Genomic DNA, 25312 nt, shown 5'->3' with positions numbered 1-25312 from the left:
TGTTTTATTGTCACATACACCGGATAGGTGGCGTGAAATGTTTTGTTTTACAGGGTCAGCCATATTAGTACGGCGCCACTGGAGCAAATTAGGGTTAAGTGAATTGCTGAAGGGCACATTTTTGTAGCTTCTATCAATGTAATTGTCTGCATCATTTCCAAACCCTCATATAGATTTTTCTATAAATATAAATACAGTATACACTACCAGTCAAAAGTTTGGACACACCTACTCATTCAAGGTTTTTTTCTTTATTTTGAAGAATCTCAAATATAAAATATATTTTGATTTCTTTAACACTTTTTTGGGTTACTACATGATTCCATATTTGTTATTTCATCGTTTTGATGTCTTCACTATTATTCTACCATGTAGAAAATAATTAATTAATCAATCTAAAAAACCTGGAATGAGTAGGTGTGTCCAAACTTTTGACTGGTGCTGTATATATATATAATTTTCATTTTGTTGTTGTTGGGGGCCCCCTATCGGACGGGGTCCCTAAGCGACCACTTATGCCTAGAGCCGGCATCTCACATTATACACATAGTGTATGATGTGCATTTGATGAGTTGACCTGTATTCAAAATTCCAACTTAGCTCTCTTTATTGTGAACACATTAGCAATTTGTTATGTGTTAGTATTTATCCAGGAACGCATCTTCAAGCGGCTACTTACAATGATGGTCTGGTGGAAAATTGTGAAATAATTCACTTGTATTGTTTTATAAACGCTTAAGAACTGCCCTCTTAACCGATGTGATGTGAAATTGATTAAATCCGAACATTATTCAGACAGACATCAACATCACTTCATAACCGTGAACAAATACTGCCATCCTTAGGTGAAAATGGGGTTCTGCAGGGAATCTCTCTCTCTCTCTTTCCCTTCTCGTTCTCGATCTAGACATTGAGATACTTCTACAGTCATTAAAGCCTACTTGAATTGTATTTATTATTATTATTCAAGATATTTTATATTTATGGCATTTGCATTGCACCTGACCTGAATGAGTTCGCACAGTGAAAAGGACGTCACTAGTTACCACAGCCACAGTGTCATAATTATGGCTAAGCCCCGCCTATTTCTACAATTTCTCTTAAAATCTGAGTTTAAATCTAACACTAACCTTAACCCTGCCCTTAACCACACTGCTAACCTTATGCCTAATCCTAACCTTAAATTAAGACCAAAAAGCAATTTTTTGTTTTCATGAATTATTACGATACAGACAATTTTGACTTTGTGGCTGTGATAGTGACAACCCAGTGAAAACTACAGTCAAGCCAACTCCCGCCTTGTCTCAAGGTGGTAGTATTGTGCAAATCAAAATTTCGAGAATTACAGAAGAAGACGTAATTTTCAAGATGGCGGCGGCCTGTAGGACTGCACTTGCAGGGTTAAACGTTTTTCATTCCTCCTTTTGTACACCTAAACAGGTATGACGTCGTTTGAATTATTGTTATTGATTTCATCAAAGGTAAAATGTCTGGGTTAATGTGACTTTCAGTTGTGCACTTTATAGTCTGAAAGTGGAGCAAGAGACAGGAGTTGCTAGCTAGCATGCTAACGAAAGGTTAGCTCTGGTCCATCGCGCGACAACTTTTTTATTTTATTTTTTAAATAACTAGGCAAGTCAGTTAAGAACAAATTCTTATTTACAATGACAGCCTACATCGGCCAAACCCGGACGACGCTGGGCCAATTTTGCGCCGCCCTTTGGGACTCCCAATCACGGCCGGTTGTGATACAGCCTGGAATCGAACCAGGAGGTCTGTAGTGACGCCTCAAGCACTGAGATGCAGTGCCTTAGACCACTGCGCCACTCGGGAGCAGTTGCCCAATAGAATTAGGAATTAGAATAATAGAATGGACATGAACCTTCTTATGCGGGAATAAAGGTCAGGGAGTTGGTCAACCATGGTTTGGCAGTGCTGTAATAGTGTAAAATAATGCATTTTTAGAATTTATCTGCACTGCACTGCGCAGCCAGCCAGTTTGAGGAATGATTCCATACATTTGTCAAAAGAACTGCCCATAATATGCCAACATTACATTCAAACCATGCAGCCAATCCACAGTCATACACTGGCTAAAATCAGTTGATGATAGGACTCAGACAAATTGATACAAGTACTGATATTGTATCATATTAGCACTCACAGCTTTCCAAGAAAACAAAAATATCAAACATTTATGGTCTGTTAACATATAAGGCTATTTATACAGAAAATTGGTATAAAACCCATAAACTATTTAATTACTTGACAATAATAATAATAATATAAATAATATGCCATTTAGCAGACGCTTTTATCCAAAGCGACTTAGTCATGCGTGCATACATTTTTGTGAATGGGTGGTCCCGGGGATCGAACCCACTACCTTGGCGTTACAAGTGCCGTGCTCTACCAGTTGAGCTACAGAGGACCACAATATTTTAGGTTGACTAATTCTATTACAACATTTCTAATATCACATTTTATTTTCCTGCATAAGGAAAATCAGGGTTATGCCTCGACTGCCATTCATTCCAATTAGACTGGTTTGGATTTCTCCCTGACCAATATGGCTGCCATTTCACCCCATTCTGAAGGTTTGACATAGCCCCTCTAGTAATTTAACAGGAACACTATGGCCTCTACGCTCTGCTGCTTTCCATTGATACTTTTAATAGAAAATGTTTGTTTCCCCAACTTTGTTAAGTGACTGACTGGCTTCAATCTTCTTTCGTAACTCACCAAAGTAAAGATGTTGCTAGAGTGTTGGTTAACTTTTCTCTGCATGTGTAGTCATTCTTCTGTAGCCCAAAGGCCAGCTGATGGCGATATTGAGTTGTTTCATCTTACCGTCCAAAGGGACTGCATGCAGCCGGCTATACACTCAAATCCCCTGTGGGCCGGTTCATACTTAAAACATTCTCCATTCAGGCTGCAAAGGTGTCAATTTCCTCCTTACCTCCATTTAATGGCAAAAAGGTGGGAAAAAACAGGGAGAATGTGTACTTTCTTTATGAAACACCGTTTTCCACCACCATGCTAGAGTGGCTAATGCCTAGGAATGCTAGAACCGGATGTTGCATATCACGCTCGGCCAATCAGGTTGCAGCAGTCTGTTGTTTACCAGTGGGCTGAATGACGGGCGCAACATCAGTAAGTAGCATTAGCCACTCTAGCATGGTGGTGGAAAATTGTGTTTCATAAAGAAAGTATGCATATTTCCCCCGTTTTCTTTACTCCTTCTCGCCATTCAATCGAGTTAAGGAGGAAATCGACGCCTTTGCAGCCTGAATTGATCATGTTTTATGTAAGAACCGGTCCACAAGAGAGCCGAGTGTATAAGCCGGCTGCATGCATTACCTTTGGATGGTAAGGTGAAACGACTATCGTCATGTGCCGGCCTTTGGGCTAAGTCTTCTAACTACAAAGGACAACTTTTGAGCAGCACTTTGTGTGGCTCTGCCTCTGATACACGTGCATGCGTTGGATCGACATTACGAGCTGCATGCGCATCTGGCACATGCGTGTGGACCAGAGGTAGATCACCTGTATGCTATCATCTGTGTAATGCATCTGAACTTGTTCATGTCTGTGTTCCAGGCTCTGAGAAGCTGCTGGAGTGTGGTGGAGCAGGTCAGAGGGTACTATGTTGACTGGAGAATGCTACGTGACGTGAAAAGAAGGCAGATGGCCTTTGACTATGCAGATGAAAGACTACGGATCAATGCGCTAAGGAAGAACACTGTTCTCCCCAAGGAGCTTCAGGTAGCCCACAATTAAGCATATTGTGCTTCAACCATCTTTAATGTTCAGCATTGTGTTTTTTTTATAGTTTGTTGGGATGTCCTTGCCCCAGTATCTGTGCATTAGAGATGCCGACGATGAGTATGACGTGTCTTCTCTAGCGCCCAGGAAGTTTTCATTCGAACTCCCATTAGACAGCAAAGAAAATAAAAATAATAATTACAAGCAACTGAAAAAAATACTATTCGGCACCTCCAATCACTCATTACTGCCACGCACAGGTCGTAAGTCTACAACAGCTCAATACATTGGAGGTGCCAAAATGGAATTTTTTTGCCTGCTTGTAAATTTTTATTTAGACCTTTTCGGAAATACATACCTGCCGTAAAGGGAGTAAATTAAGATGGTTGCTCAGTGAAACTCCATATTTGGTGAGTAACAAACGTATTTTGACATTAACGCTAGCAGAGCTGTCTAATGGGAGTTTGAATAGGAGCTTCCCAGGCATTCGAGAAAAGGCACCTCATACTCATCGTCAACATCTTTAACGCACAGATAGTGTTCTTATTCCTTCCCCCCCCTCCTCCTTTTTTCTCCCCTTATGTTGTTTTTAGTGCCACATTGATATTGATTACTGCATTGTTGGGTTTAGAGCTCGCAAGAAAGGCATTTCAATGTACTTGTGCACATGACATTGAAACTACTGGGGCAGGATGTCCTGTGGTAACATCAATGGTAATTTAATTAAAGGTAACAACAACTTGTTTGAGTAGCTTATGTTTGTTGAATATTAAGCCTACACTCTTTTACATGACCAATAACTGTCCTTGCAGGAGGTTGCTGATAGAGAAATTGCCGCACTACCACGTGACAGCTGCCCAGTACGAATCCGGAATAGATGTGTGATGACCTCACGGCCGCGCGGAGTCAAGCGCAGGTGGCGTCTCAGTCGCATAGTCTTCCGTCACCTGGCGGACCACAACCAGATGTCTGGAATACAGCGGGCCATGTGGTGATTGATTTCTCGCAATGATGTAGTGGTAAAAAAAAATAGAAAATAGGTGGTCATTGTTTGCTGTGAGTAAAGTAACGCTCCCTAAACCTGCAAAAGATGGGTAAACACTCGTGCAAAATAAAATAAAAAGCATTTAAATGCATTTACCCTCTACTACACTACTGGTGATTAGGGTACTCATAGTTGGACAACCAGACCAACACAGTACACTATGCTGTGTGAACTCTGTTTTTCTTTTCCACCCCACTTTGAATTATGTTAATTGAAGGTTGCAACTGACAGCTTATAAAGGTGTTAACTGTATTAAAACAAATAAAAGGATGTATGTTTGAATCCCGTCCTGATTCTTTTAATGAGAATTGGTGCTTTGCTATTGGTGTTGTAAAAAGCCTTATGTCAAGGATGCTCCAGAGATAACTTATTTTATATGTTCAATTAAGCATTTGGTATTGCTGAGAGCTCACAGTGCTCAAATATGAGGTTGTGTACATTCACTTGTTATCATTCTGACAAAGTGCTTTCACTAGCAAAGTGTCTTTTCCATTATTGAATGTAGCAATATTAAATTGCTGTGTTTACACAGGGAGCCCAATTATTTTAATTTAATTTTCACTAACTGGTCTTTTGACCAATCACATCAGGTGTTTTCACAGCCAGTGTGGCTCGCATTTATCCCTGAGACATTGACTACATTTACATGCACACCAATGTCCGTTATTATTCGGGATACTCAAGTATTCTGTTTTTGAGTTGACGCATATAAACATCATCCCATTTACAATAACCCGAAAAGGCTTGTATCCCGGTTATGAGAAACCTGGATAAGATGCCTGGGATATGCTGATCTAAAACAGGATACTGTGGCATGTAAACATCTTATCCCGTTTACTGTTGTTTTTGCGGTCTGTGCAGGCTCAATTTCGCATATTATGGGTGTTGTGATGTTTTCAACTGATTGTCAAACAAATCACTTAAAAAAGTAGGCTACAGTGGCTTGCGAAAGTATTCACCCCCTTGGCATTTTTCCTATTTTGTTGCCTTACAACCTGGAATTTAAATTGATTTTTTGGGGGTTTGTATTATTTGGTTTACACTTTGAAGATGCAAAATAAAAAAAATTGTGAAACAAACAAAAAGGTACTGAAAACCTGAGCGTGCATAACTATTCACCCCCCCCCCCCCAAAAAAATAATAACTGCTCCAGCTCCTTCAAGTTGGATGGCTACCGCTGGTGTACAGCAATCTTTAAGTCATACCACAGATTCTCAATTGGCTTGAGGTCTGGGCTTTGACTAGGCCATTCCAAGACATATAAATGTTTCCCCTTAAACCACTTGAGTGTTGCTCTAGCAGTATGCGTAGGGTCATTGTCCTGCTGGGAGGTGAACCTCCGTCCCAGTCTCAAACCTCTGGAAGACAAACAGGTTTCCCTCAAGAATTTCCCTGTATTTAGCGCCATCCATCATTCCTTCAATTCTGACCAGTTTCCCAGTCCCTGCCGACGAAAAACATCCCCACAGCATGATGCTGCCACCACCATGCTTCACTGTGGGGATGGTGTTCTCGGGGTGATGAGAGGTGTTGGGTTTGCGCCAGACATAGCGTTTTCCTTGATGGCCAAAAAGCTCAATTTTAGTCTCATCTGACCAGAGTACCTTCTTCCATATGTTTGGGGAGTCTCCCACACGCCTTTTGGCGAACACCAAACGTGTTTGCTTATTTTTTTCTTGAAGCAATGGCTTTTTTCTGGCCACTCTTCCGTAAAGCCCAGCTCTGTGGAGTGTATGGCTTAAAGTGGTCCTATGGACAGATACTCCAATCTCCGCTGTGGAGCTTTGCAGCTCCTTCAGGGTTATCTTTGGTCTCTTTGTTGCCTCTCTGATTAATGCCCTTCTTGCCTGGTCCATGAGTTTTGGTGGGTGGCCCTCTCTTGGCAGGTTTGTTGTGGTGCCATATTCTTTAAATTTTTTAATAATGGATTTAATGGTGCTCCGTGGGATGTTCAAAGTTTGGGATATTTTTTTATAACCCAACCCTGATCTGTACTTCTCCACATTTTTTTTTTTTTTTTTAGTCCACAACTTTGTCCCTGACCTGTTTGGAGAGCTCCTTGGTCTTCATGGTGCTGCTTGCTTGGTGGTGCCCCTTGCTTTGTGGTGTTGCAGACTCTGGGGCCTTTCAGAACAGGTTTATATATACTGAGATCATGTGACAGATTGTGACACTTAAATAAAGTCCACCTGTGTGCAATCTAACTAATTATGTGACTTCCGAAGGTAATTGGTTGCACCAGGTCTTATTTAGGGGCTTCATAGCAAAGGGGGTGAATACATATGCACACACCACTTTTCCGTAATTTATTTTTTTGAATTTCTTGAAACAAGTTATTTTTTTTATTTCACTTCACCAATTTGGACTATTTTCAGTGTGTCCATTACATGAAATTCAAATATAAATCCATTTTAAATTACAGGTTGTAATGCAACAAATTAGGAAAAACGCCAGGGGGATGAATACTTTTGCAAGGCACTGTACCTGCGCAGTTTGATCCACCATAATTCCATAATTTAGCCTACAATAATTTACTACTGACTACTTTCACCCCTAATTTAGACAAGTTTCTGCTTATAATTTCTGACATTTGGTAAGCCATTTGTTTGTCAACTATAGTTTAATACATAAGTTGTTGCCCCAGAAGACTAAATAAAGTAGTGCTCACCAGAATAATGTCTTACATCGATAGAATGAATGCATTAGTAATCTAGTTAACACTGGTAAAGTTGTCTGATTCGTTTAGAGACCAGGGAGAAAACGCAATAACTCCAAAACAGGTGGAAAGATTGGTCCTGTGCAAAATGTACAAATGTCATCAGTTTGACCAGTTAAGGAAATGAAAAGCTGAGAAAACGTCAAAACACGTTTCTCATAATACTTCAGTTGGTTTTGGGTGCATATTTTGTGGTTGAAATACTGACTGCTCGCATAACAGTGTCAAAGATAACACATGACACGGACATTTGCATTTTCTCAAGAGATGCTTAAAGAAATATTTCTCCACTCCTGTTCCCGAGACAAAATTAGCATTTGTTGTATAATTTCACTGCAAGAAATGCATAATTCTGCAGGACTTCATATTATATAACGCTACATGTGAGCGGTTATAGGCCTACAGTCAGTGTCCATATTTCAGTTACTATTCCATTTAACCCATATATTTAAATTAGGAATATTATGTTTATTCATGGTTACAGGGATACTCATGAGCGGTATATCAAAGGTGTATGTAAACAGTTTATCCCGAATAAGACCTTAAGCGGGTTATGAGCTACTATCCAGAATACTGTGCGCATGTAAACGTGGTCATTGCCGTAGACTCATATTTGCTAAATCCCTGCAGACTGGCTCGCCCCAACCAGACGGCACATTACTGGACGGGAAACCAGCAAACAGCCACAAACTGAACACTACCATGACACGCACAGACCACTATCAGAACTCTCCATTCCATACTTCACACCAAATAGCCCAGGGCCTTAAAAATGCCTTCCAAAGAACTCTAAAGATGTATTTTCTAAAGCTGCCAAACCTAACCTTGTCGTCGTAGTATTGTTGTTTTGTATGCACTGAGTGTACAAAACATTAGGAACATCTGGTATTTTCATGACAGACTGACCAGGTGAAAGCTATGATCCCTTATTGATGTCACCTTTTAAATCTATTTCAATCAGTGTAGCTAAAGGGGAGGAGCGACAGGTTAAAGAAGGATGTTTAAGCCTTGAGACATGGCTTGTGTATGTGTGCCATTCAGAGGGTGAATGGGCAAGACAAATTATTTAAGTGCCTTTGAAATGGCTATGGTAGTAGATGCCAGACGCACTGATTTAAGTGTGTCAAGAACTGTAACGCTGCTGGGTTTTTCACGCTCAACTGTTTCCCGTGTGTATCAAGAATGGTCCACCACCCAACTTGACAACTGTAGAGTCAACATGGGCCAGCATCCCTGTGTAATGCTTTCGACACCTTGTAGTCCATGCCCTGACGAATTGAGGCCGTTCTAAGGGGAAAATAGGGTGCAACTCAATATTAGGAAGGTGTTCCTAATGTTTGTACAATATGGTATTGCATATTTTAACATTGTATTAAAGCTGCTTTTTGGGTGGCTTGACCAAATTCACATAGAAGTGTGAGGTATAGATCTGTCATTCTCATTGAAAGAAAGTACTGAACAAAAATATAAACGCAACATGTAAAGTGTTGGTCCCATGTTTTATGAGCTGAAATAAAAGATCCCATACATTTTCCATACGCACAAAAAGCTTATTTCTCATTTTGTGCACAAGTTTGTTTCCATCTCTGTTAGTGAGCATTTCTTTGCATCCATAATCCATCCACATGACATATCAAGAAGCTGATTAAACAGCATGATCGTTACACAGGTGCACCTTGTGCTGGGGACAATAAAAGGACACTCTAAAATGTGCAGTTTTGTCACACAACACAATGCCGCAGATGTCTCAAGTTTTGAGGGAGTGTGCAATTTGCATGCTGACTGCAGGAATATCCACCAGAGCTGTTGCCAGAAAATGGAATGTTAATTTCTCTACCATAAGCCGCCTCAACATCGTTTTAGAGAATTTGGCAGTACGTCCAATCGGCCTCACAACCACAGACCATGTGTAACCACACCAGCCCAGGACCTCCACATCCGGCTTCTTCAGCTGCGGGATCGTCTGAGAACAGCCATCCTGACAGCTGATGAAACTGAGGAGTATTTTTGTCTGTAATAAAGCCCCTTTGTGGGGTAAAACTCATTCTGATTGGCTGGGCAGTCATGTGAAATCCATAGATTAGGGCCTAATTAATTGATTTCAATTGACTGATTTCCTTATGTGAACTGTAACTCCGTAAAATCGTTGAACTTGTTGCCTATATATTTTTGTTCAGTATATAAGAAGCGGTAGATCAGTTCTATGTGCACTATTTCTATGCTTCTGTTCTTAAGTTTCGTTTTTGTGTCTTTTACTTTCAGTTTTGTACACGAGCTTCAACCAACTGAAAATACAATATTTTTGGTTATTGAAAATATATTCCGCAGCGGTATATAAGGTACGATGATTCTCAACACTAAGGAATTGCTTGTTTTGTCACAAACTGAAACGATTACAATTTTATCAACCAGGAAATGGCAGAGCGAATTCTGCATATTACACCTTTAAGTGTTTTGCTAGTTTAGGATTTTACTATTCGATAATTATATATGATTGATGTTATGATTGTAAATTAGTGTACAATTCAGTCTGACTGCGAAAAACAAATAAAACGTACTACTACTGCGCCTCATATCAAATATAGTGCTTTCATCTAAATGAACTGTCGATTTTTGTTCTGAGCCAAATAGTAGTTGTACTTGTTTCCTTCAACTCTAGTAATGTGAAAGAAAAGTCAACAAATTATTCATAGGCAAATTGATTTTCAGGTATCCTTGGACATTGTACATTTTGACCGATAGACAAAGGTGAAAATACTGACGGAACTCAAGTGAAACACCAATCGCTCTAGACGGATCATTTTCCTTGTTACAAAAGAGCATTGGAACCTTGGCTGTTAATCTATCCACGGCACGAGATATCCAAACAAACCTTATAGAATTAACGACGAAATGGACCTCAACGAACAGGTAATTAGCCAGCTTGTTTTGGGACTGCTGAGAATTGTATCAAAATAGCCCAGTCAGTCTTCTCAGCTGGTTTACTTGCCAGTTAGCTACCAATAGTTATCTGTGATGTTATCGTTTGTAAGCTAGCTAACGTTAGCTGATGTTGCGCCATATAATTAGGAATGAGGAAGAATACTTAATTCATTACCAATTTAATAGGATCTAAATTGCACACAGTTTGCACGGACCATTAGTTAACTAAATATTAAGTCAACCCATGGCATGTCAAGTAGCTAGCTAGTTAGCTTGTTGGCGTTTTGGTGTGCCAGTTAACTAGTGAGTTGGCTTGTTAGATGTTGCAAATCAATGTTAGCTAACGGTAACTTCTTTTGACGATGTTCAGACATGTTTGTTTATTCTCTTTAGATCAAGCAGTTGGAGACAGACCTGCAGGAGATCAGCAGTCTTCTGGAGAATTCTGAGAGAACACGTGTTCAGGATGTCCTCAAACTGGAACAGAATAAGATTGAGAAGGAGATTTCAGTGAAGCGACATCGGAAAGAGCAGCAGGCAAAAAGGGAGGCAGACCCAACCTCTGCCTCAAAAGCATACACAGTCAAAATAAACAATTATGGTACTACTTTTGTAATATCTAAAAGTATTAATTACTTTCCTAGCAGCTCAGCTAGCAAACACTAATGTAAAAAATGTAGGTTACAGCAACTGCTGCTTTTACAATGAATGTATGTTCTTTGACGCAGGGTGGGACCAATCAGAAAAATTGGTCAAAATCTACATCACACTCAATGGCGTACACAAGATTGCGCCAGAAAATGTGGAGGTCACTTTCACAGAGAGGTAGGCTATGCTTTAGTCATGGCACATTGATAAAAGCTTCAATCCCTTTTTTGCTATCTCTTACCTACTACCCAGACCGCGCGCAAGTTGATTTTGTCCCCCCACACCAGACGCGATCAGGACACGCAGGTTGAAATATCTAAACAAACTGAACCAAATATATTAATTTCGGGATAGGTCGAAAAGCATTAAACATTTATGGCAATTTAACTAGCTAGTTTGCTGTTGCTAGCTAATTTGTCCTGGGATATAAACATTGGGTTGTTATTTTACCTGAAATGCACAAGGTCCTCTACTCCCACTATTAATCCACAGATAAAATGGTAAAAGTTTGTTTTCTAGTAAACTCTATTCCATCAGGCTTCTTCTTCTTTGGACTTTATATGGCGGTTGGCAACCAACTTTATGGTGCATTACCACAACCAACTGGACTGGAGCGTAGACCTCACGCGTGCGGTGTGGTCAGCATGTTAGTCAACACTTAGCCTATGTTTTTATTTTTTCATTTGAAAACTGATCCATTGTTTCCTGCATACAGGTCTTTCGTTCTACTTGTAAAAGATTTGGATGGGAAGAACCATCAAATGACTATCAAGAATCTTCTTTATCCTGTTGATGTTCAGGACAGCTCTAAAAAGGTGTTTGATTCTTTTAGATTTCCATCATTGTAGACTGCAATACCTTATCTGGTCAAAGTGTAAATTACATATCCCGTGTCATATCCTTATTTGTTTTATAGATTAAAACGGATATGGTCCTGGTAATGTGTAAGAAGAAGACTATCAAGAAGTGGGAATGCTTAACACAGGTGCAGAAACAGACCAAAGAAAAAGAGTAAGTCAAACACAATTTAGTGTGGTATGCCAAATAATTTCATGGTTCAAGATTGAATCACTCTTAATTGATTAGACTTGTAATAGATATTGAGCCTTACCTTTGACTGTGTTCAAGATGTTTACTGCCAACACTTTTTAGAGTAATACATAACCTTGTCTCTTTTGCACAGTAAGCCCAGTGTAAACCCAGACGAGAATGCTGATCCTAGCGATGGACTAATGAGCATGCTGAAAAAGATGTACTCTGAGGGGGACGATGAGATGAAGCGCACCATCAACAAGGCCTGGTCTGAGTCTCAGGACAAGAAAGCCAAAGGAGATGGAGACATGGGCAACATGGACATGTTTTGAACCTGATCCACACCCTCTAAATCATGTGTCAAACTCATTCCACGGAGGGCCGACTGTCTGTGGGTTTTCGCTCCTCCCTTGTACTTGATTCATGAATTAAGATCACTAATTAGTAAAGAGCTCCCTTCACCTGGTTGTCTAGGTCTTAACTGAAAGTAAAAACCCGCAGACTCTAGGCCAGCGTTTCCCAAACTGTCCTCAGCTGACTCAAATTATCTAAGCTTGGTGATTAGTTGATTATTTCAATCAGGTGTATAGTGCTATAGCAAAAAACAAAACATGCCCCCCTTGGGATCCCGAGGACTGAGTTTGGGAAACCCTGCTCTAGGCCCTCCATGGAATGAGTTTGACACCCCTGCTCCAAATCTACCAACCTTCCAGTCCTTCATTATTTTTATTTTTGTACATTGATGATTTTGCATTCCATTGCCCTCTTAAAAGTCCTTGGACTGATTGAAAATGAAAGTTTGCTGTGCTGTTCCATCCTCAAATTATTCCAAAAGGTGATAACTTTTCAAATCCCACTTTATTAGGTAGATCACAAAGTATATTTGTGAAGGTAAAATTGCATTCATGTATGTAATCATTCATGTATTTCAGAATAAAATGTAAAAGTTATTCACTCTAATTAAATGTTTCTTGTTGCCTTCCATGGTCTGGTTCTGAAATGCAAGTGAAGTGATCAAGATGCAGACCCCAGAGACATTTACATGAAAAGGGATTGCCATTGTTTGAATTACGGGGGGTGTTACTGCGGGGCCAATTATTAGCAGAAACCTTTATTAAAAAGAAAAACATTGTATGAATACAAAATGTGTTTTATACCTAAAACAAGGGAGCAGCTTTCCAATTGCTGAGTATTGACAGTTTTGAACATCGCTTCTCAACATGTAAAGCTGAGAAAGGGTTGTCCTAGGTGTGACCAGATCCTGTAGTAACTCAGCCACTGATTATTTGCAATTATAAGCCAGTACTGAATGCTGATTGCCTGAAAGCTGTGGTATATCAGACTCTACCACAGGTATGACAAAAAATACTATTTACATTGGTAACCAGTTTATAATAGCAATAAGGCCCCTTAGGGGTTTGTGGTATATGGCCAATATACCACGGCTAATGGCTGTATCCAGACACTCTGCGTTGTGTCGTGCTTAAGAACAGCCTTTAGATGTGGTATATTGGCCATATACTTCTTAAATAGCCAATGGCTATTTGTTGAACATGCACTGCTGAGATGATTCCCTACTGAAATACATTTGTATTATATGAAGGAAACTACAGCATGTTAGATAAGTACAATTTTCCCTTGAGCAAGGCACTTAACCCTATTTGCTCCTGTAAATTGCTCTAGGTAAGAGTGTCTGCTAAATGGCGCAAATGTGAATGTGCTATAGTTCATGCTGAAACCATTTAATGTTTACTCCACCAGGTGGCATCTGGGATCACTTTCCCATGCACTGTCAGAAGTGAAATGAGTTGACAGCCTCGATATGTTCAGCCTAGTGATAATGTCAATATGATAAAATGCTGTTCGTTGATTGCGTTTTAAAAAAAATTACAAGTAATTTAATTTCCAAGATACTGGTTACATATTACAATTTCTAAGACAAAATCATACTAATAAGATAAGTAAATAAATATATATTTCATCGTGATATAGAATATACATGTCATATTGATATAGAATAATACGTGTGACGTGCTCTGATAGAATAGTGGTGTTGCTCTGATAATGTGAAAAAAATGTCTTGCCTATTTAAAAAAGAAGATGGGTTGAAAATCTCCATGTCTCAAAAAATCCTCTCGTTCAACAGCAGTGGAATCAATACAGTCACGTGACTGGATAAATTGTTCATGAGTTCATTCAGAATTTCACACACACATGAAAATCACATTTATCGTTTCAATCAGCTTTGATTGAGAAGTATTTCGACCAAATAGGGTTGGTTCATTTCAGTAATGCGCAACCTATTCACCCGCCCACTTCCGTGACGTCAGGGACAGTTTATATAGCTGAGGAATTTTCTGCCTGAGCATGTCAGATGGATACGAATTGGATTTTAGGATACAACTTTATTGAAAGGATCAATTGTTGAATCAGAGGATTGTTGGAGAATATTTATTTTTGGATGAATGGATACCGCGTGTTTTACCACCGCTCAGCGTATTTCATGTCTAACGATGAATCCGGATCTATTTAAACCTTGTCCAGAACATGGCCAAGCTATTCCCCCTCCTACTAAACCGAACAGGACTAAATCGGAACAAATCAAATCAGAACTCGCCCAGGTGGTGACTGATTCCAAGACAGGAAAATCTTACAGCAAAGGAAAGCTTCTGGGAAAGGTATATTATTCTATCAATTTGATCTATGGGCTGCTATGTATCACACACAAATCAATTATTTAGACAGTTCTGGTGACAATGTGGCCTGATGGTAGTATAAAGAGAGAAATGGGCTATTGCTGCGTCAGTGTTACAACGTGGCAACTTTCATTCATTGGCATGATTTATTCCCGGTTGGTTCACATGTTCTACAAGCCAAGGCTTTAAATTACACTCAAATGTGATTGTTCCATTGTGGAATAATAACCTCGTGCGGGATATGACGAACTCTCTACCAGCTTCATTGATTCTCTCTAGTGAAGTATTAGTCTAGGCTACAAGCCCAACTATCAATATTTTATCTATTGTGACTTTATTTTGAGGTGGTGGAACTTGGCTCATTGGTAGACTATCTCCCAGCCACCTTTTATAAGCCACCCGTCATGAGAATAGTGAACATTATTTGGCCAGTTGCAATGTAACGCTGTACGTGTCACTGATAATTCGTTGATACAATATACATATTCTAAATGCATCAGCATGATACAATGTATCAACACAGCGCGGTGTCTAAACATCTTCGCCTCTGTCTGTGCTGCCGCATGGGGAGGGAAAAATGTCAATGTTTGTTAAAATGCTGCAGCCGCATTATCCTAAATCGAATTGCATTTCATTATAAACAAAATGGTAGTGTATTTGACACAATTGCGAATGTCATTCTCATTCTACAATTTGAGTATTTGATGAAAGAAAATCATCACATTTCTGTACAAGATGTGTGGTAGCAACATACGTCATTGGATAGGCAATGCCAACATAGGCTACTTTGCAGTTGCCTATCGTGTTGATAAATGCATAAAGAAATGTAATTGTGAACACAGCATTTGTTATTTTATGGATAAAAAAATTAAGGCTGATACTAATTCGTAGGGTATTGCTTTTCTTCAAAGGGTGGCTTTGCACGATGCTACGAAATGACAGACCTTTCCAACAACAAAATGTATGCTGTAAAGGTGATACCACAGAGCAGGGTGTCAAAACCTCATCAGAGGGATAAGGTAAGGACACATTACATTGTCAATAATCTGCAGACTTTAACTCCTTTCCAAAAAGGATTAGTCTTTATTCCTGCTGATATTCTGGGTAACTGTTTTTTAATTATTATTCTTCTGACAGATAACAAATGAAATCGAACTTCACAAAACCCTACATCACAAGCATGTGGTGAAGTTCTCCCATCATTTCGAAGACCAAGACAACATCTATATTTTCCTTGAGCTCTGCAGTAGAAAGGTGAGCTGTGCGGCTGCTTTGTTCTGTAGTGGTACAGCTTGTGCAGACATTCTGAAGGGTGTTCACTGGGTACTGACGGAACTCTCACCTTGTCTTTGCAGTCCCTGGCACACATTTGGAAAGCAAGACACACACTGACAGACCCAGAAGTGCGGTACTACCTCCGGCAGATCATATCTGGGCTGAAGTACCTTCACAACAGAGGCATCCTTCACAGGGATCTCAAATTAGGTATGTAGAGTGATTTGTGGAATAAGATGTATCATTTGGATTATTTTACTACACCATTGATCTCATTCAGTTCAGCCATTTTGAAAATCTCAATGTCATATTTTGAATTTGTCATTATTTGGTTGTAGTTTTATATCAAAGCACTTCAGACTGGTACCTGTTCCTCATGAGAGGCCTGGGAAAACTGACCTGACAAATGTTGCTCTTACAGGCAATTTCTTTGTGAATGAGAACATGGAGTTGCGGTTGGGAGACTTTGGGCTTGCAGCGAAGATGGAAACTGTTGAGCAGAGGAAGAAGTAAGTCATCTGGCGGAATGTCCTCTTCCTATGGCAGAATATTATTGTTTCCTTCAAAGCCAATCCGAGGTGAACAACTGCTCTAATGCACACCTGTTTCTCTTCAGAACGATCTGTGGAACGCCAAACTACCTTGCCCCTGAGGTGTTGAACAGGCAGGGCCATGGAACGGAGTCTGACGTCTGGTCACTAGGTTGTGTAATGTAAGTATACTTGGAATGTTTGTCTTGTGCAATCAGTTGTTGAATTTGACTAAGTGCATACTTGTTACGCTTTGCTCTATGGTGGCACTACAGCTCCTACATAGGCCTTGAATATGTAAATGAATTGAGCGTATGCAAAAAAAATGGTTTAAGGGTTATGAGGTAGACTACTGCTGAGCAAGTTTAGGCTTTTATAACATTCCTCAAAAATAGAGGAATGTGTCAACAGTTTAAATCAATTGGCAGTGGAGAGACTTAATGTTTTTATTTTCTTCAACCAGGTACACACTGATGTGTGGGAACCCTCCCTTTGAAACCCTCGACCTGAAGGAGACATACAAGTGTATCAAGGAAGTAAAATACAACCTGCCTTCGACCCTGTCTCCTGCAGCTCAGAAGCTCATCTCTGGCATTCTGCAGAAGAACCCCAGTGACCGCCTCACACTGGACCAAATCCTCAACCACCAATTCTTCACCAAAGTATGTTGCCCAGGCCCTGTAATTAGGCTTGACTTTACAGCACCAATTCCCATAGCCCTTTTTACTCATTGGATTATATTTGAGTCTCCTCCAATGCCTTGATTTGTAATTCTAGTTTGAATGACATTCCAATTGCATTGTTATGCTTCTTGATCTTTAGATGCAATTTGGGTACAATTTAGAGGGCTGAGCCTTGGATATAAAGTGTACTTTCTAAAAAGCCAGTCTGCATAACAGCACGTGCCCACTGACTAAAGGGTGAAGACTCGCGAGGATGGCAGTGTTAATCGCGCTAAGTGGTTGCTTGAATTGCCAACCTTGCAGTTTCCCTGACCTAAAACGTTTTTTTTCTCAGGCTTTCACCCCGGACAAACTGCCTCCCAGCAGCTGTATGATGGTGCCAGAGCTCAACCCACCCAGCCCTGCCAAGAGGTTCTTCACCAAGATGGCCAAGAGTCTCTTTGGCAAGAAAAAATCCAAAGGTAAGCATTGTGGCAAGTCACGACTGACCTTCAAAAGGCTGCAGTTTAACCCCAGGATTAAGCCTTGAATCGGGGTATAATTTAACGCGTTTGGTTTTATAGTGGAGAAGAACCATTGTGAAGAGCGAGAGAGCATCTCCAAGCTTGTGTCCGGCATCGTCAAATGCTCCATCAGTCGCCAGATGAGCTACAAAACAGTTGGCACCAATGAGGTATGTATTATTTTGAAGGATAGATATTTTTTTAGCATAAGCTAAACTTTTCTATAGCGCAGGCTAGACATAAGGTTAATTACTTTCAAACAATGCAGCAGTTTTACTTGTTAGCTGAGATGAAGCAAGGGACCTAGACCAGCAAGGGACTGTAAGAGAGCAGCCATAGTAGTGAATGTCTCAGAATAGTGTTGTACTGTACTTAGCAGAATCCCATTTTAGCCAGGGAGATTGTGGGTAATGGCTTGACCCATCTTTTAAAAGGTCTGTGATTTCAGGCCTGTGGAACAAAATGCAATTGCATCAGGATATGCACACTACAAATCTTAGTTCTCCCAGCCTACTGACGTCTGTAGCTCTCATTCAATACAACAAACTGCATTTGTCTCGTGCCGTTCTTTGCTTTTTGGGGTCAGATTTAGCCTTTGTAAGGAAGGACAACCGGTCCTTTGTTTTCCGACGCTCATGAAAGCTGTTCCCTCTTTCAGGCTCCCTCTCCCACAGTAGGCCAGCAAGTCAGCTCTGGTCTGCTGGATACTCCAGCTGAGGAGGAGTCCAGGAAGTCTGCACGCTCCTTTAAAGGCACGGTGGCCAGCAGCACAGAACGTAAGCCACTACTCTGGTTCAGTTTGATGAACCTCAATTACTGAACATGATTGATGCTTTAAATGTGATGTTGTGCCAATAATGGAGCCCTAAAAGATCATTATCTTTTTTCCATATGTATAACTGAGACAGCCTTTCATCTACATGGATTATAGTGAAGTGACATAAGTGCATGGCTGGTTTCGTAACATCTGAGTTTATGGGCCTGACAAGTGGTTGAGTCAGACTGTCACTGTTGGTGAGGAGTTCAACTAAACTTCACCCTCTCCTCTCTCCAGCGTGTGAAGATGGCCTTACCCCTGCTTCTGTAGCAGAGTCGGCCATGAAGGTCCTCAACAGCTGTTTGTCTGCCATGCCTGCAGGTGAGCTTTCCACTTCTCCACAAGCTATTCTAGTACTAAACTTCAAATGGGAATTTAAACAAGTTGAATATACTGAAATCTTCCATTTCTAAACTAGTCTCTCTTCCTCTCCAGCTACAAGAAACCCGCCTTGTCTTTCCAGGCCCAAATCCTTTATCTGGGTCACAAAGTGGGTTGATTATTCCAACAAATACGGCTTTGGCTACCAGCTCTCCAATCAAAACATTGGTGTGCTCTTCAACGAGGGGACACACTTGCTTCTGTGTGATCAACGCAAGTAAGAGTCCTTTTCAACTTGATAAAAATTACATTCAAGCAGTTATTAGCCTTAGTTTATTGCTTTGCCAACCTGAATTGTGCTGGTTTATTGTAGCCTTTTGAACGTCTCAAACCCTTGTCTCATCTAATGTAGCTCCATTGTCTTCCCCACAGGACTGTGCACTACTGCTTGACCAACAACAAACACTTCACCTTCCAGGCCAGTGCTTTACCAGAGCAGCTCTGCAGCCAGAAGCAGATTGTGGAGCTGATGGCCAACTACATGGAACAGAACCTGATGGAGGTAAGGCATTGGAGAAGGAAGTTATCGCTATTAACCACCTTATCAGGGTGTGAGTGATCAGGATGTAGTTTTACGATCTAAATGGGATTGTAATGTAACATAAGTGTCCTGTGTCTTCCAGGGTGGCGACCTCTACTGTGAAGACCAGCCTCCCTCCCAGCCACTGCTCCTTCTGCAGTGGGTGAAGACCGACCATGCTCTGGTGATGCTGTTCAACAATGGTACCCTGCAGGTAAGGCCTTACAGCTGCGCTCTCCATCACAACCTGTAGATATTAGTCTGCTATATGCTTTTAGGAGCACTGTTTTAGTTCCAAAACCCTCTTGTGATATCCGATCACTGTAATTATGTAAGATGTATGCCACTTGACTTATCACATATTTACCTTCCTCCTCCCCCAGGTGAATTTCTACACAGACCACACCAAGATCATCCTGTGCAAGTCCTCCGACTCTTACCTACTGACCTACATCAGCCGCGAGCGCGTCTCCTACACATACCTCCTGAGCATGCTGTCAGAGATGGGCTGTTCTGCCGAGCTGAGGCACCGCATGCGCTACGTGGTCCAGCTGCTCCAACATCACGGAGAGTCATAATGGACCCACCGCTTCGGAGTAAGGTGACGTTGCCCCAAGACGCTGAATTTCCCACACTAATGGTTAGGATTGGGGGAGGGCAACCTGATCCTGGATCTGTACCTAGGGAAACTTCTCCCCCAGGGCCATGGCTCCATCCACAAGTCTCAACCAACCTGCTGCTTTCTGCTTCCACTGGGAGTAAATGACCAGGAGCCTCCGTTCATTCAGGGAGACCTCTCCAATCTTAGGCTAGTGTCTGGCCTCTTTGGACTATGGTGCATATATTTTTGTTCTTATTTTCCTTTTAGAATGAAACCTATAATCTGACTACAGTATTACACTACTGGCTTGACTCACTTCATGCACACAAAAAAACCCGACCCTGTTCTCTCAGCTAATGCTCGGACCTGATTCTGAAAATGGCAGGCTGGGATCACAAGCTGCCAAGTGACCACCCCAATGTCGAGAAACTGAGAAGTGGGTCTTAGCTTCCTTTTTTTTTACGCTTCGATATCACTTGCCTTTTTTTAATGATTAAACTTCACTAATTGGTACACAACGGCATACGGAGGGCAATGGGTGCGACAACTTTCACTTAATATATTTCTTTGGATTCGCAGTCATTTTACAACTAGTTTTATTTTAGTTTTTAGCTATAGCTACCAAAAGGTCATTATTTTTTAACCTTAACTGGGTAATATAGATTTTTAGTGTTCAGGTAAAAAAGGCTGAGCTACATTGCATTGCTTGCTGTTTGGCAAAGGGGGATAAAGTGCCTTTTTGAGGGATGTCTGCCTGTATTGTGCAATAACAGCCCTCTTGAATGTCGACGTGGCGGCATGAGATGGGCTATGGAGGCAAATACTTTTTTACTTGGAATTGGGTAACTTAAAATGTCAGAAAAGCACTAGTCTCACTACCTGGTATAAGCTTTTGATAAAATGGTATTATAACCCGGTAATATCTTTATGTAAAAAATATGTATCGTATTTATCATACTGTACCATCCCCTTTGGTTTACATTGCCGTCTCTGCCCAGAGCTGTATCCTTAAACTGTGATTCCTGAGTGCAAGTATTATACAACTTCCAGGTCTTGTCAAAGATCCAACATTGTGAAAGCATCTGCTTTTTCAGAATCTTTATTTTTGTGCACAACAATGTCATGTATTTATTTTATTTATACATTTATTTATTAATGTGTAATTGTATGGTCTTGACACATGGGAAATGTTCAATATGATCACTTTTGTGCTATATTTGGGCGAGTGGGAGTAAAATAAAGTTTATGGACATCACATTGACCATTTTGAATTATTTGACAATTTGTTGATTTTCATCTGAAACTACAACTGTATGGGGGCTTTTTTTTGCCCCATGAGCATAATGTCTGTACAAGGAAGCACAACATTTGACCAAGGTGTTGGTGAAATACAAATCGCAAAAACAAATTGATCCACAAACAAGTGTTTGGTCATACACTGGAGTTGACATTCTGGCCCTAGGAATTTACCAGTGTTCATCCAGGTGAACTAGCCACTTTTATGCAAAAACTTGGATCTACTGGTTGTCAGTGTATACTCACTCACCATAAACCCTATGGACCAAGGCAAAAATAATGGTTTTTGGAACATGGCCACTGCAAAGTCATCAGGCTGTGAGTACCACAGACACCAACTGGCCACCCATGGTTCCTGTTCTGACGCACCAGCTTGTACTGTGGAAGACTGCTCTTTTACTCTTCATCTTGTCTGACAGGATGGCTGCCTGAGTCTGTGTCCACATAACTATCCAACATGGCTTGCACAAGCTTCTGGACCTTACAGACCTTAAAAAGACAGCCCTTCTCTGGTTCGGTCATCAAGGTGTTCTCTAGCTGGATCTCCTGGACAAGCTAATGGAGGGGCAACCAAGAGAAGCTGGCCCGACCGCCCTGAAGCTAACCGAAGGAAAGGAAAAGCGTGTTTGTCAGGGCGACCGAGTCCCGGCGTATGAAAGGGTTGCTGACGTTGGGGCTCCTGGATGAGGACTCTATAGTGGTACAGGCCCCAGGGAAGCCCCTCAGCAGTAGAGGGGGAGTGGTGCTGCTGTTGGTCCCTGGACTAGGAGCTGTGGCGATGGAGCCTTAGCGGCTCTGGCGATGCCTCCCGGACCCCTACGGTTCTGTGGATTGCTGGTTAATGGGCCAGAGTCTCCTGGAAGAGGGGGCTGCTGGGTCGTCATATCGAGACAGACCTGAAAGTCGAGGGCGCTGTTCTGTACAAAGATGCAATTGCTTGCTGGTGCATTAATTTCATCACATTCATTTACATCACTATTCTGTGCCAGATGAATCAATCTGTCTTGTTCACAGTGCTGCCCTAAGACTTGTCTATGGTATTAGTAAAATCTCCCATGTGGAGAATGAAAATAGCCTTTATATAAATTAGACACAAAGAACACGTTGTCACGAGTTCGTTCTGAATTTCCATAATCCACACAGAATTTTGGTTTACGTTAACTATTTTCTAGTTTCATCCCATTGGCTAATACCACTCCTAATACCCTCATGAATTCCTATCAGTATGATATGTAAAATGCTGTCATATTCAGGACCATTTTCCCTCTTACTCAACAGCAGCTTTAAATAGCCTCTTTAAAGCTACGTATAGTATGTAAGGACATGCATGCAATAGCAGGTGAGAAAATTTGCTTTTTAAACAGAACACGACACAGGGAAATTGTTTACTTGAAAAACAAGTTCTGTTGCATGTGTGTCATACTATATACATTCACATTATGTACAGTAGCCTACTACCCTCCACTTCTCTTCCAATGAGTCAACCATGTAGCTGGTAGCATACAGTATATATACAGTTGAAGTCAGAAGTTTACATATACCTTAGCCAAATACATTTAAACTCAGTTTTTCACAATTCCTGACATTTAATCCTTGTAAAAATTCCCTGTCTTATGTCAATTAGGATCACCACTTAATTTTAAGAATGTGAAATGTCAGAATAATTGTAGAGTGATTTATTTCAGCTTTTATTTCTTTCATCACATTCCCAGTGGGTCAGAAGTTTACATACACTCAATTAGTATTTGGTAGCATTACCTTATAATTGTTTAACTTGGGTCAAACATTTCGGGTAGCCTTCGACAAGCTTCCCACAATAAGTTGGGTGAATTTTGGCCCATTCCTCCTGACAGAGCTGGTGTAACTGAGTCAGGTTTGTAGGCCTCCTTGCTCGCACACGCTTTTTCAGTTCTGCCCACAAATATTCTAAAGGATTGAGGTCAGGGCTTTGTGATGGCCACTCCAATACCTTGACTTTGTTGTCCTTAAGCCATTTTGCCACAACTTTGGAAGTCTGCTTGGGGTCATTGTCCATTTGGAAGACCCATTTGCAACCAAGCTTTAACTTCCTGACTGATGTCTTGAGATGTTGCATCAATATATCCACATAATTTTCCTTCCTCATGATGCCATCTATTTTGTGAAGTGCACCAGTCCCTCCTGCAGCAAAGCACCCCCACAGCATGATGCTGCCACCCTCGTGCTTCACGGTTGGGATGGTGTTCTTCGGCTTACAAGCGTCCCCCTTTTTCCTTCAAACATAACGATGGTCATTATGGCCAAACAGTTCTATTTTTGTTTAATCAGACCAGAGGACATTTCTCCAAAAAGTACGATATTTGTCCCCATGTGCAGTTGCAAACCGTAGTCTGGCTTTTTTATGGCGGTTTTGGAGCAGTGGCTTCTTCCTTGTTGAGCGGTTTCAGGTTATGTCGATATAGGACTCGTTTTACTGTGGATATAGATAATTTTGTACCCGTTTCATCCAGCATCTTCACAAGGTCCTTTGTTGTTGTTCTGGGTTTGATTTGCCCGTTAGTCTCTAGGAGAAGTGGCTTTTCTTTTGGAGTAGTGGCTTTCTCCTTCCTGAGCGGTATGACGGCTGCGTGGTCCCATGGTGTTTATACTTGGGTACTATTGTTTGTACAGATGAACGTGGTACCTTCAGACGTTTGGAAATTGCTCCCAAGGATGAACCAGGCTTGTGGAGGTCTACAAATTTTTTTCTGAGGTCTTGGCTGATTTCTTTTGATTTTCCCATGATGTCAAGCAAAGAGGCACTGAGTTTGAAGGTAGGCCTTGAAATACATCCACAGCCACAGGTACACCTCCAATTGACTCAAACGATGTCAATTAGCCTATCAGAAGTTTCTAAAGCCATGACATCATTTTCTGGAATTTTCCAAGCTGTTTAAAGGCACAGTCAACTTAGTGTATGTAAACTTCTGACCCACTGCAATTGTGATACAGTGAATTATAAGTGAAATAATCTGTCTGTGAACAACTGTTGGAAAATTGCTTGTGTCATGCACAAAGTATATGTCCTAACCGACTTGCCAAAACTATAGTTTGTTAACAAGAAATGTATGGAGTGGTTGAAAAACGAGTTTTAATGACTCCAACCTAAGTGTATGTAAACTTCCGACTTCAACTGTACCACACCCACCCTAAAAACATCGAATAAACTTACTGTCACTAGCCTGCTACAACCAATAACGACAGTAATATTAGTATGACCTTACCTTTTAAAGTCACCTGAGAGACTATGATGATAAACTCTCCCGTAAAAGCAACAAAACAGGAAATACAAAATTCCCTTACCTTGATGACTTCTGCAAATCCAATCAGTTTTCTGCGTTGATTCAACGTCATCACTTATTTATTTATTTTTATGACGTGGAAAAAAATGTTGATTCAACTCTTTTGCCCAGTGGGTGACTTACTACCACGTTGGTATTTCATTGCTGAGTTTCTATAGCATTGGTGTTGGAGACACCATTTACATTGGACTATTTAATTTTGAGATCCATGCATGATTAACAGATGACCTTCCCTATAGTACCATGGCTTTGTATTTATAAAGCACAACAAAGTCTGCGTTTACACAGGCAGCCCAATTTTGATATTTTCCAACTAATTGGTCTTGACCAATCAGATCAGCTCTTTTGCCAAAAATGTGGCAAAATATCAGAATTGGGCTGCCTGTGTAAACACAGCCGAAATGTGCTTGTAGATGTAAGCATGTGTCACAAGGTGGAAAAGTGTCAGGTTCTTTAGGATCTGAGTTAAGCAACCAGGGTGAAGTAGAGGCAGACAACAAAGGCAATTATCAAAGATTTAATAAATTAAGTAATCGTTTCACAAGGTCACCTTTTCAGCATG

The 25312-nt window shown here is 40.8% G+C and overlaps 3 protein-coding genes across 3 annotated transcripts; all 3 read left to right on the top strand.

Moving 5' to 3' along the window:
• Positions 1–1333: 1333 nt before the first annotated feature.
• mrps14 (mitochondrial ribosomal protein S14) lies at positions 1334–5092 on the top strand. The gene is made up of 3 exons (XM_041896998.1): positions 1334–1440; positions 3601–3765; positions 4578–5092. The coding sequence occupies exons 1-3, from the start codon at positions 1369–1371 to the stop codon at positions 4758–4760; spliced, it is 420 nt and encodes a 139-aa protein (XP_041752932.1). The 5' UTR covers positions 1334–1368; the 3' UTR covers positions 4761–5092.
• Positions 5093–9775: 4683 nt separating this feature from the next.
• On the top strand, positions 9776–13088 carry LOC121581501 (calcyclin binding protein). The gene is made up of 7 exons (XM_041896999.1): positions 9776–9865; positions 10236–10436; positions 10842–11049; positions 11177–11273; positions 11812–11911; positions 12013–12107; positions 12280–13088. Exons 2-7 carry the CDS (start codon positions 10419–10421, stop codon positions 12458–12460), a joined length of 699 nt encoding a protein of 232 aa, XP_041752933.1. The 5' UTR covers positions 9776–9865; positions 10236–10418; the 3' UTR covers positions 12461–13088.
• Positions 13089–14475: 1387 nt separating this feature from the next.
• plk3 (polo-like kinase 3 (Drosophila)) lies at positions 14476–21389 on the top strand. Its single transcript, XM_041896108.2, has 15 exons — positions 14476–14806; positions 15736–15843; positions 15962–16078; positions 16180–16309; positions 16521–16608; positions 16716–16811; positions 17093–17291; positions 17647–17773; positions 17876–17985; positions 18474–18591; positions 18870–18953; positions 19068–19230; positions 19386–19515; positions 19637–19747; positions 19917–21389. The coding sequence occupies exons 1-15, from the start codon at positions 14594–14596 to the stop codon at positions 20109–20111; spliced, it is 1989 nt and encodes a 662-aa protein (XP_041752042.1). The 5' UTR covers positions 14476–14593; the 3' UTR covers positions 20112–21389.
• Positions 21390–25312: the final 3923 nt, after the last annotated feature.

The sequence above is a fragment of the Coregonus clupeaformis genome, chromosome 14 (genome assembly GCF_020615455.1).
Source record: "Coregonus clupeaformis isolate EN_2021a chromosome 14, ASM2061545v1, whole genome shotgun sequence".
NCBI classification, from domain to species: Eukaryota; Metazoa; Chordata; class Actinopteri; order Salmoniformes; family Salmonidae; genus Coregonus; species Coregonus clupeaformis.
Note: the sequence above shows the minus strand (reverse complement) of the source record. Positions and strands in the feature narration are given on the sequence as shown.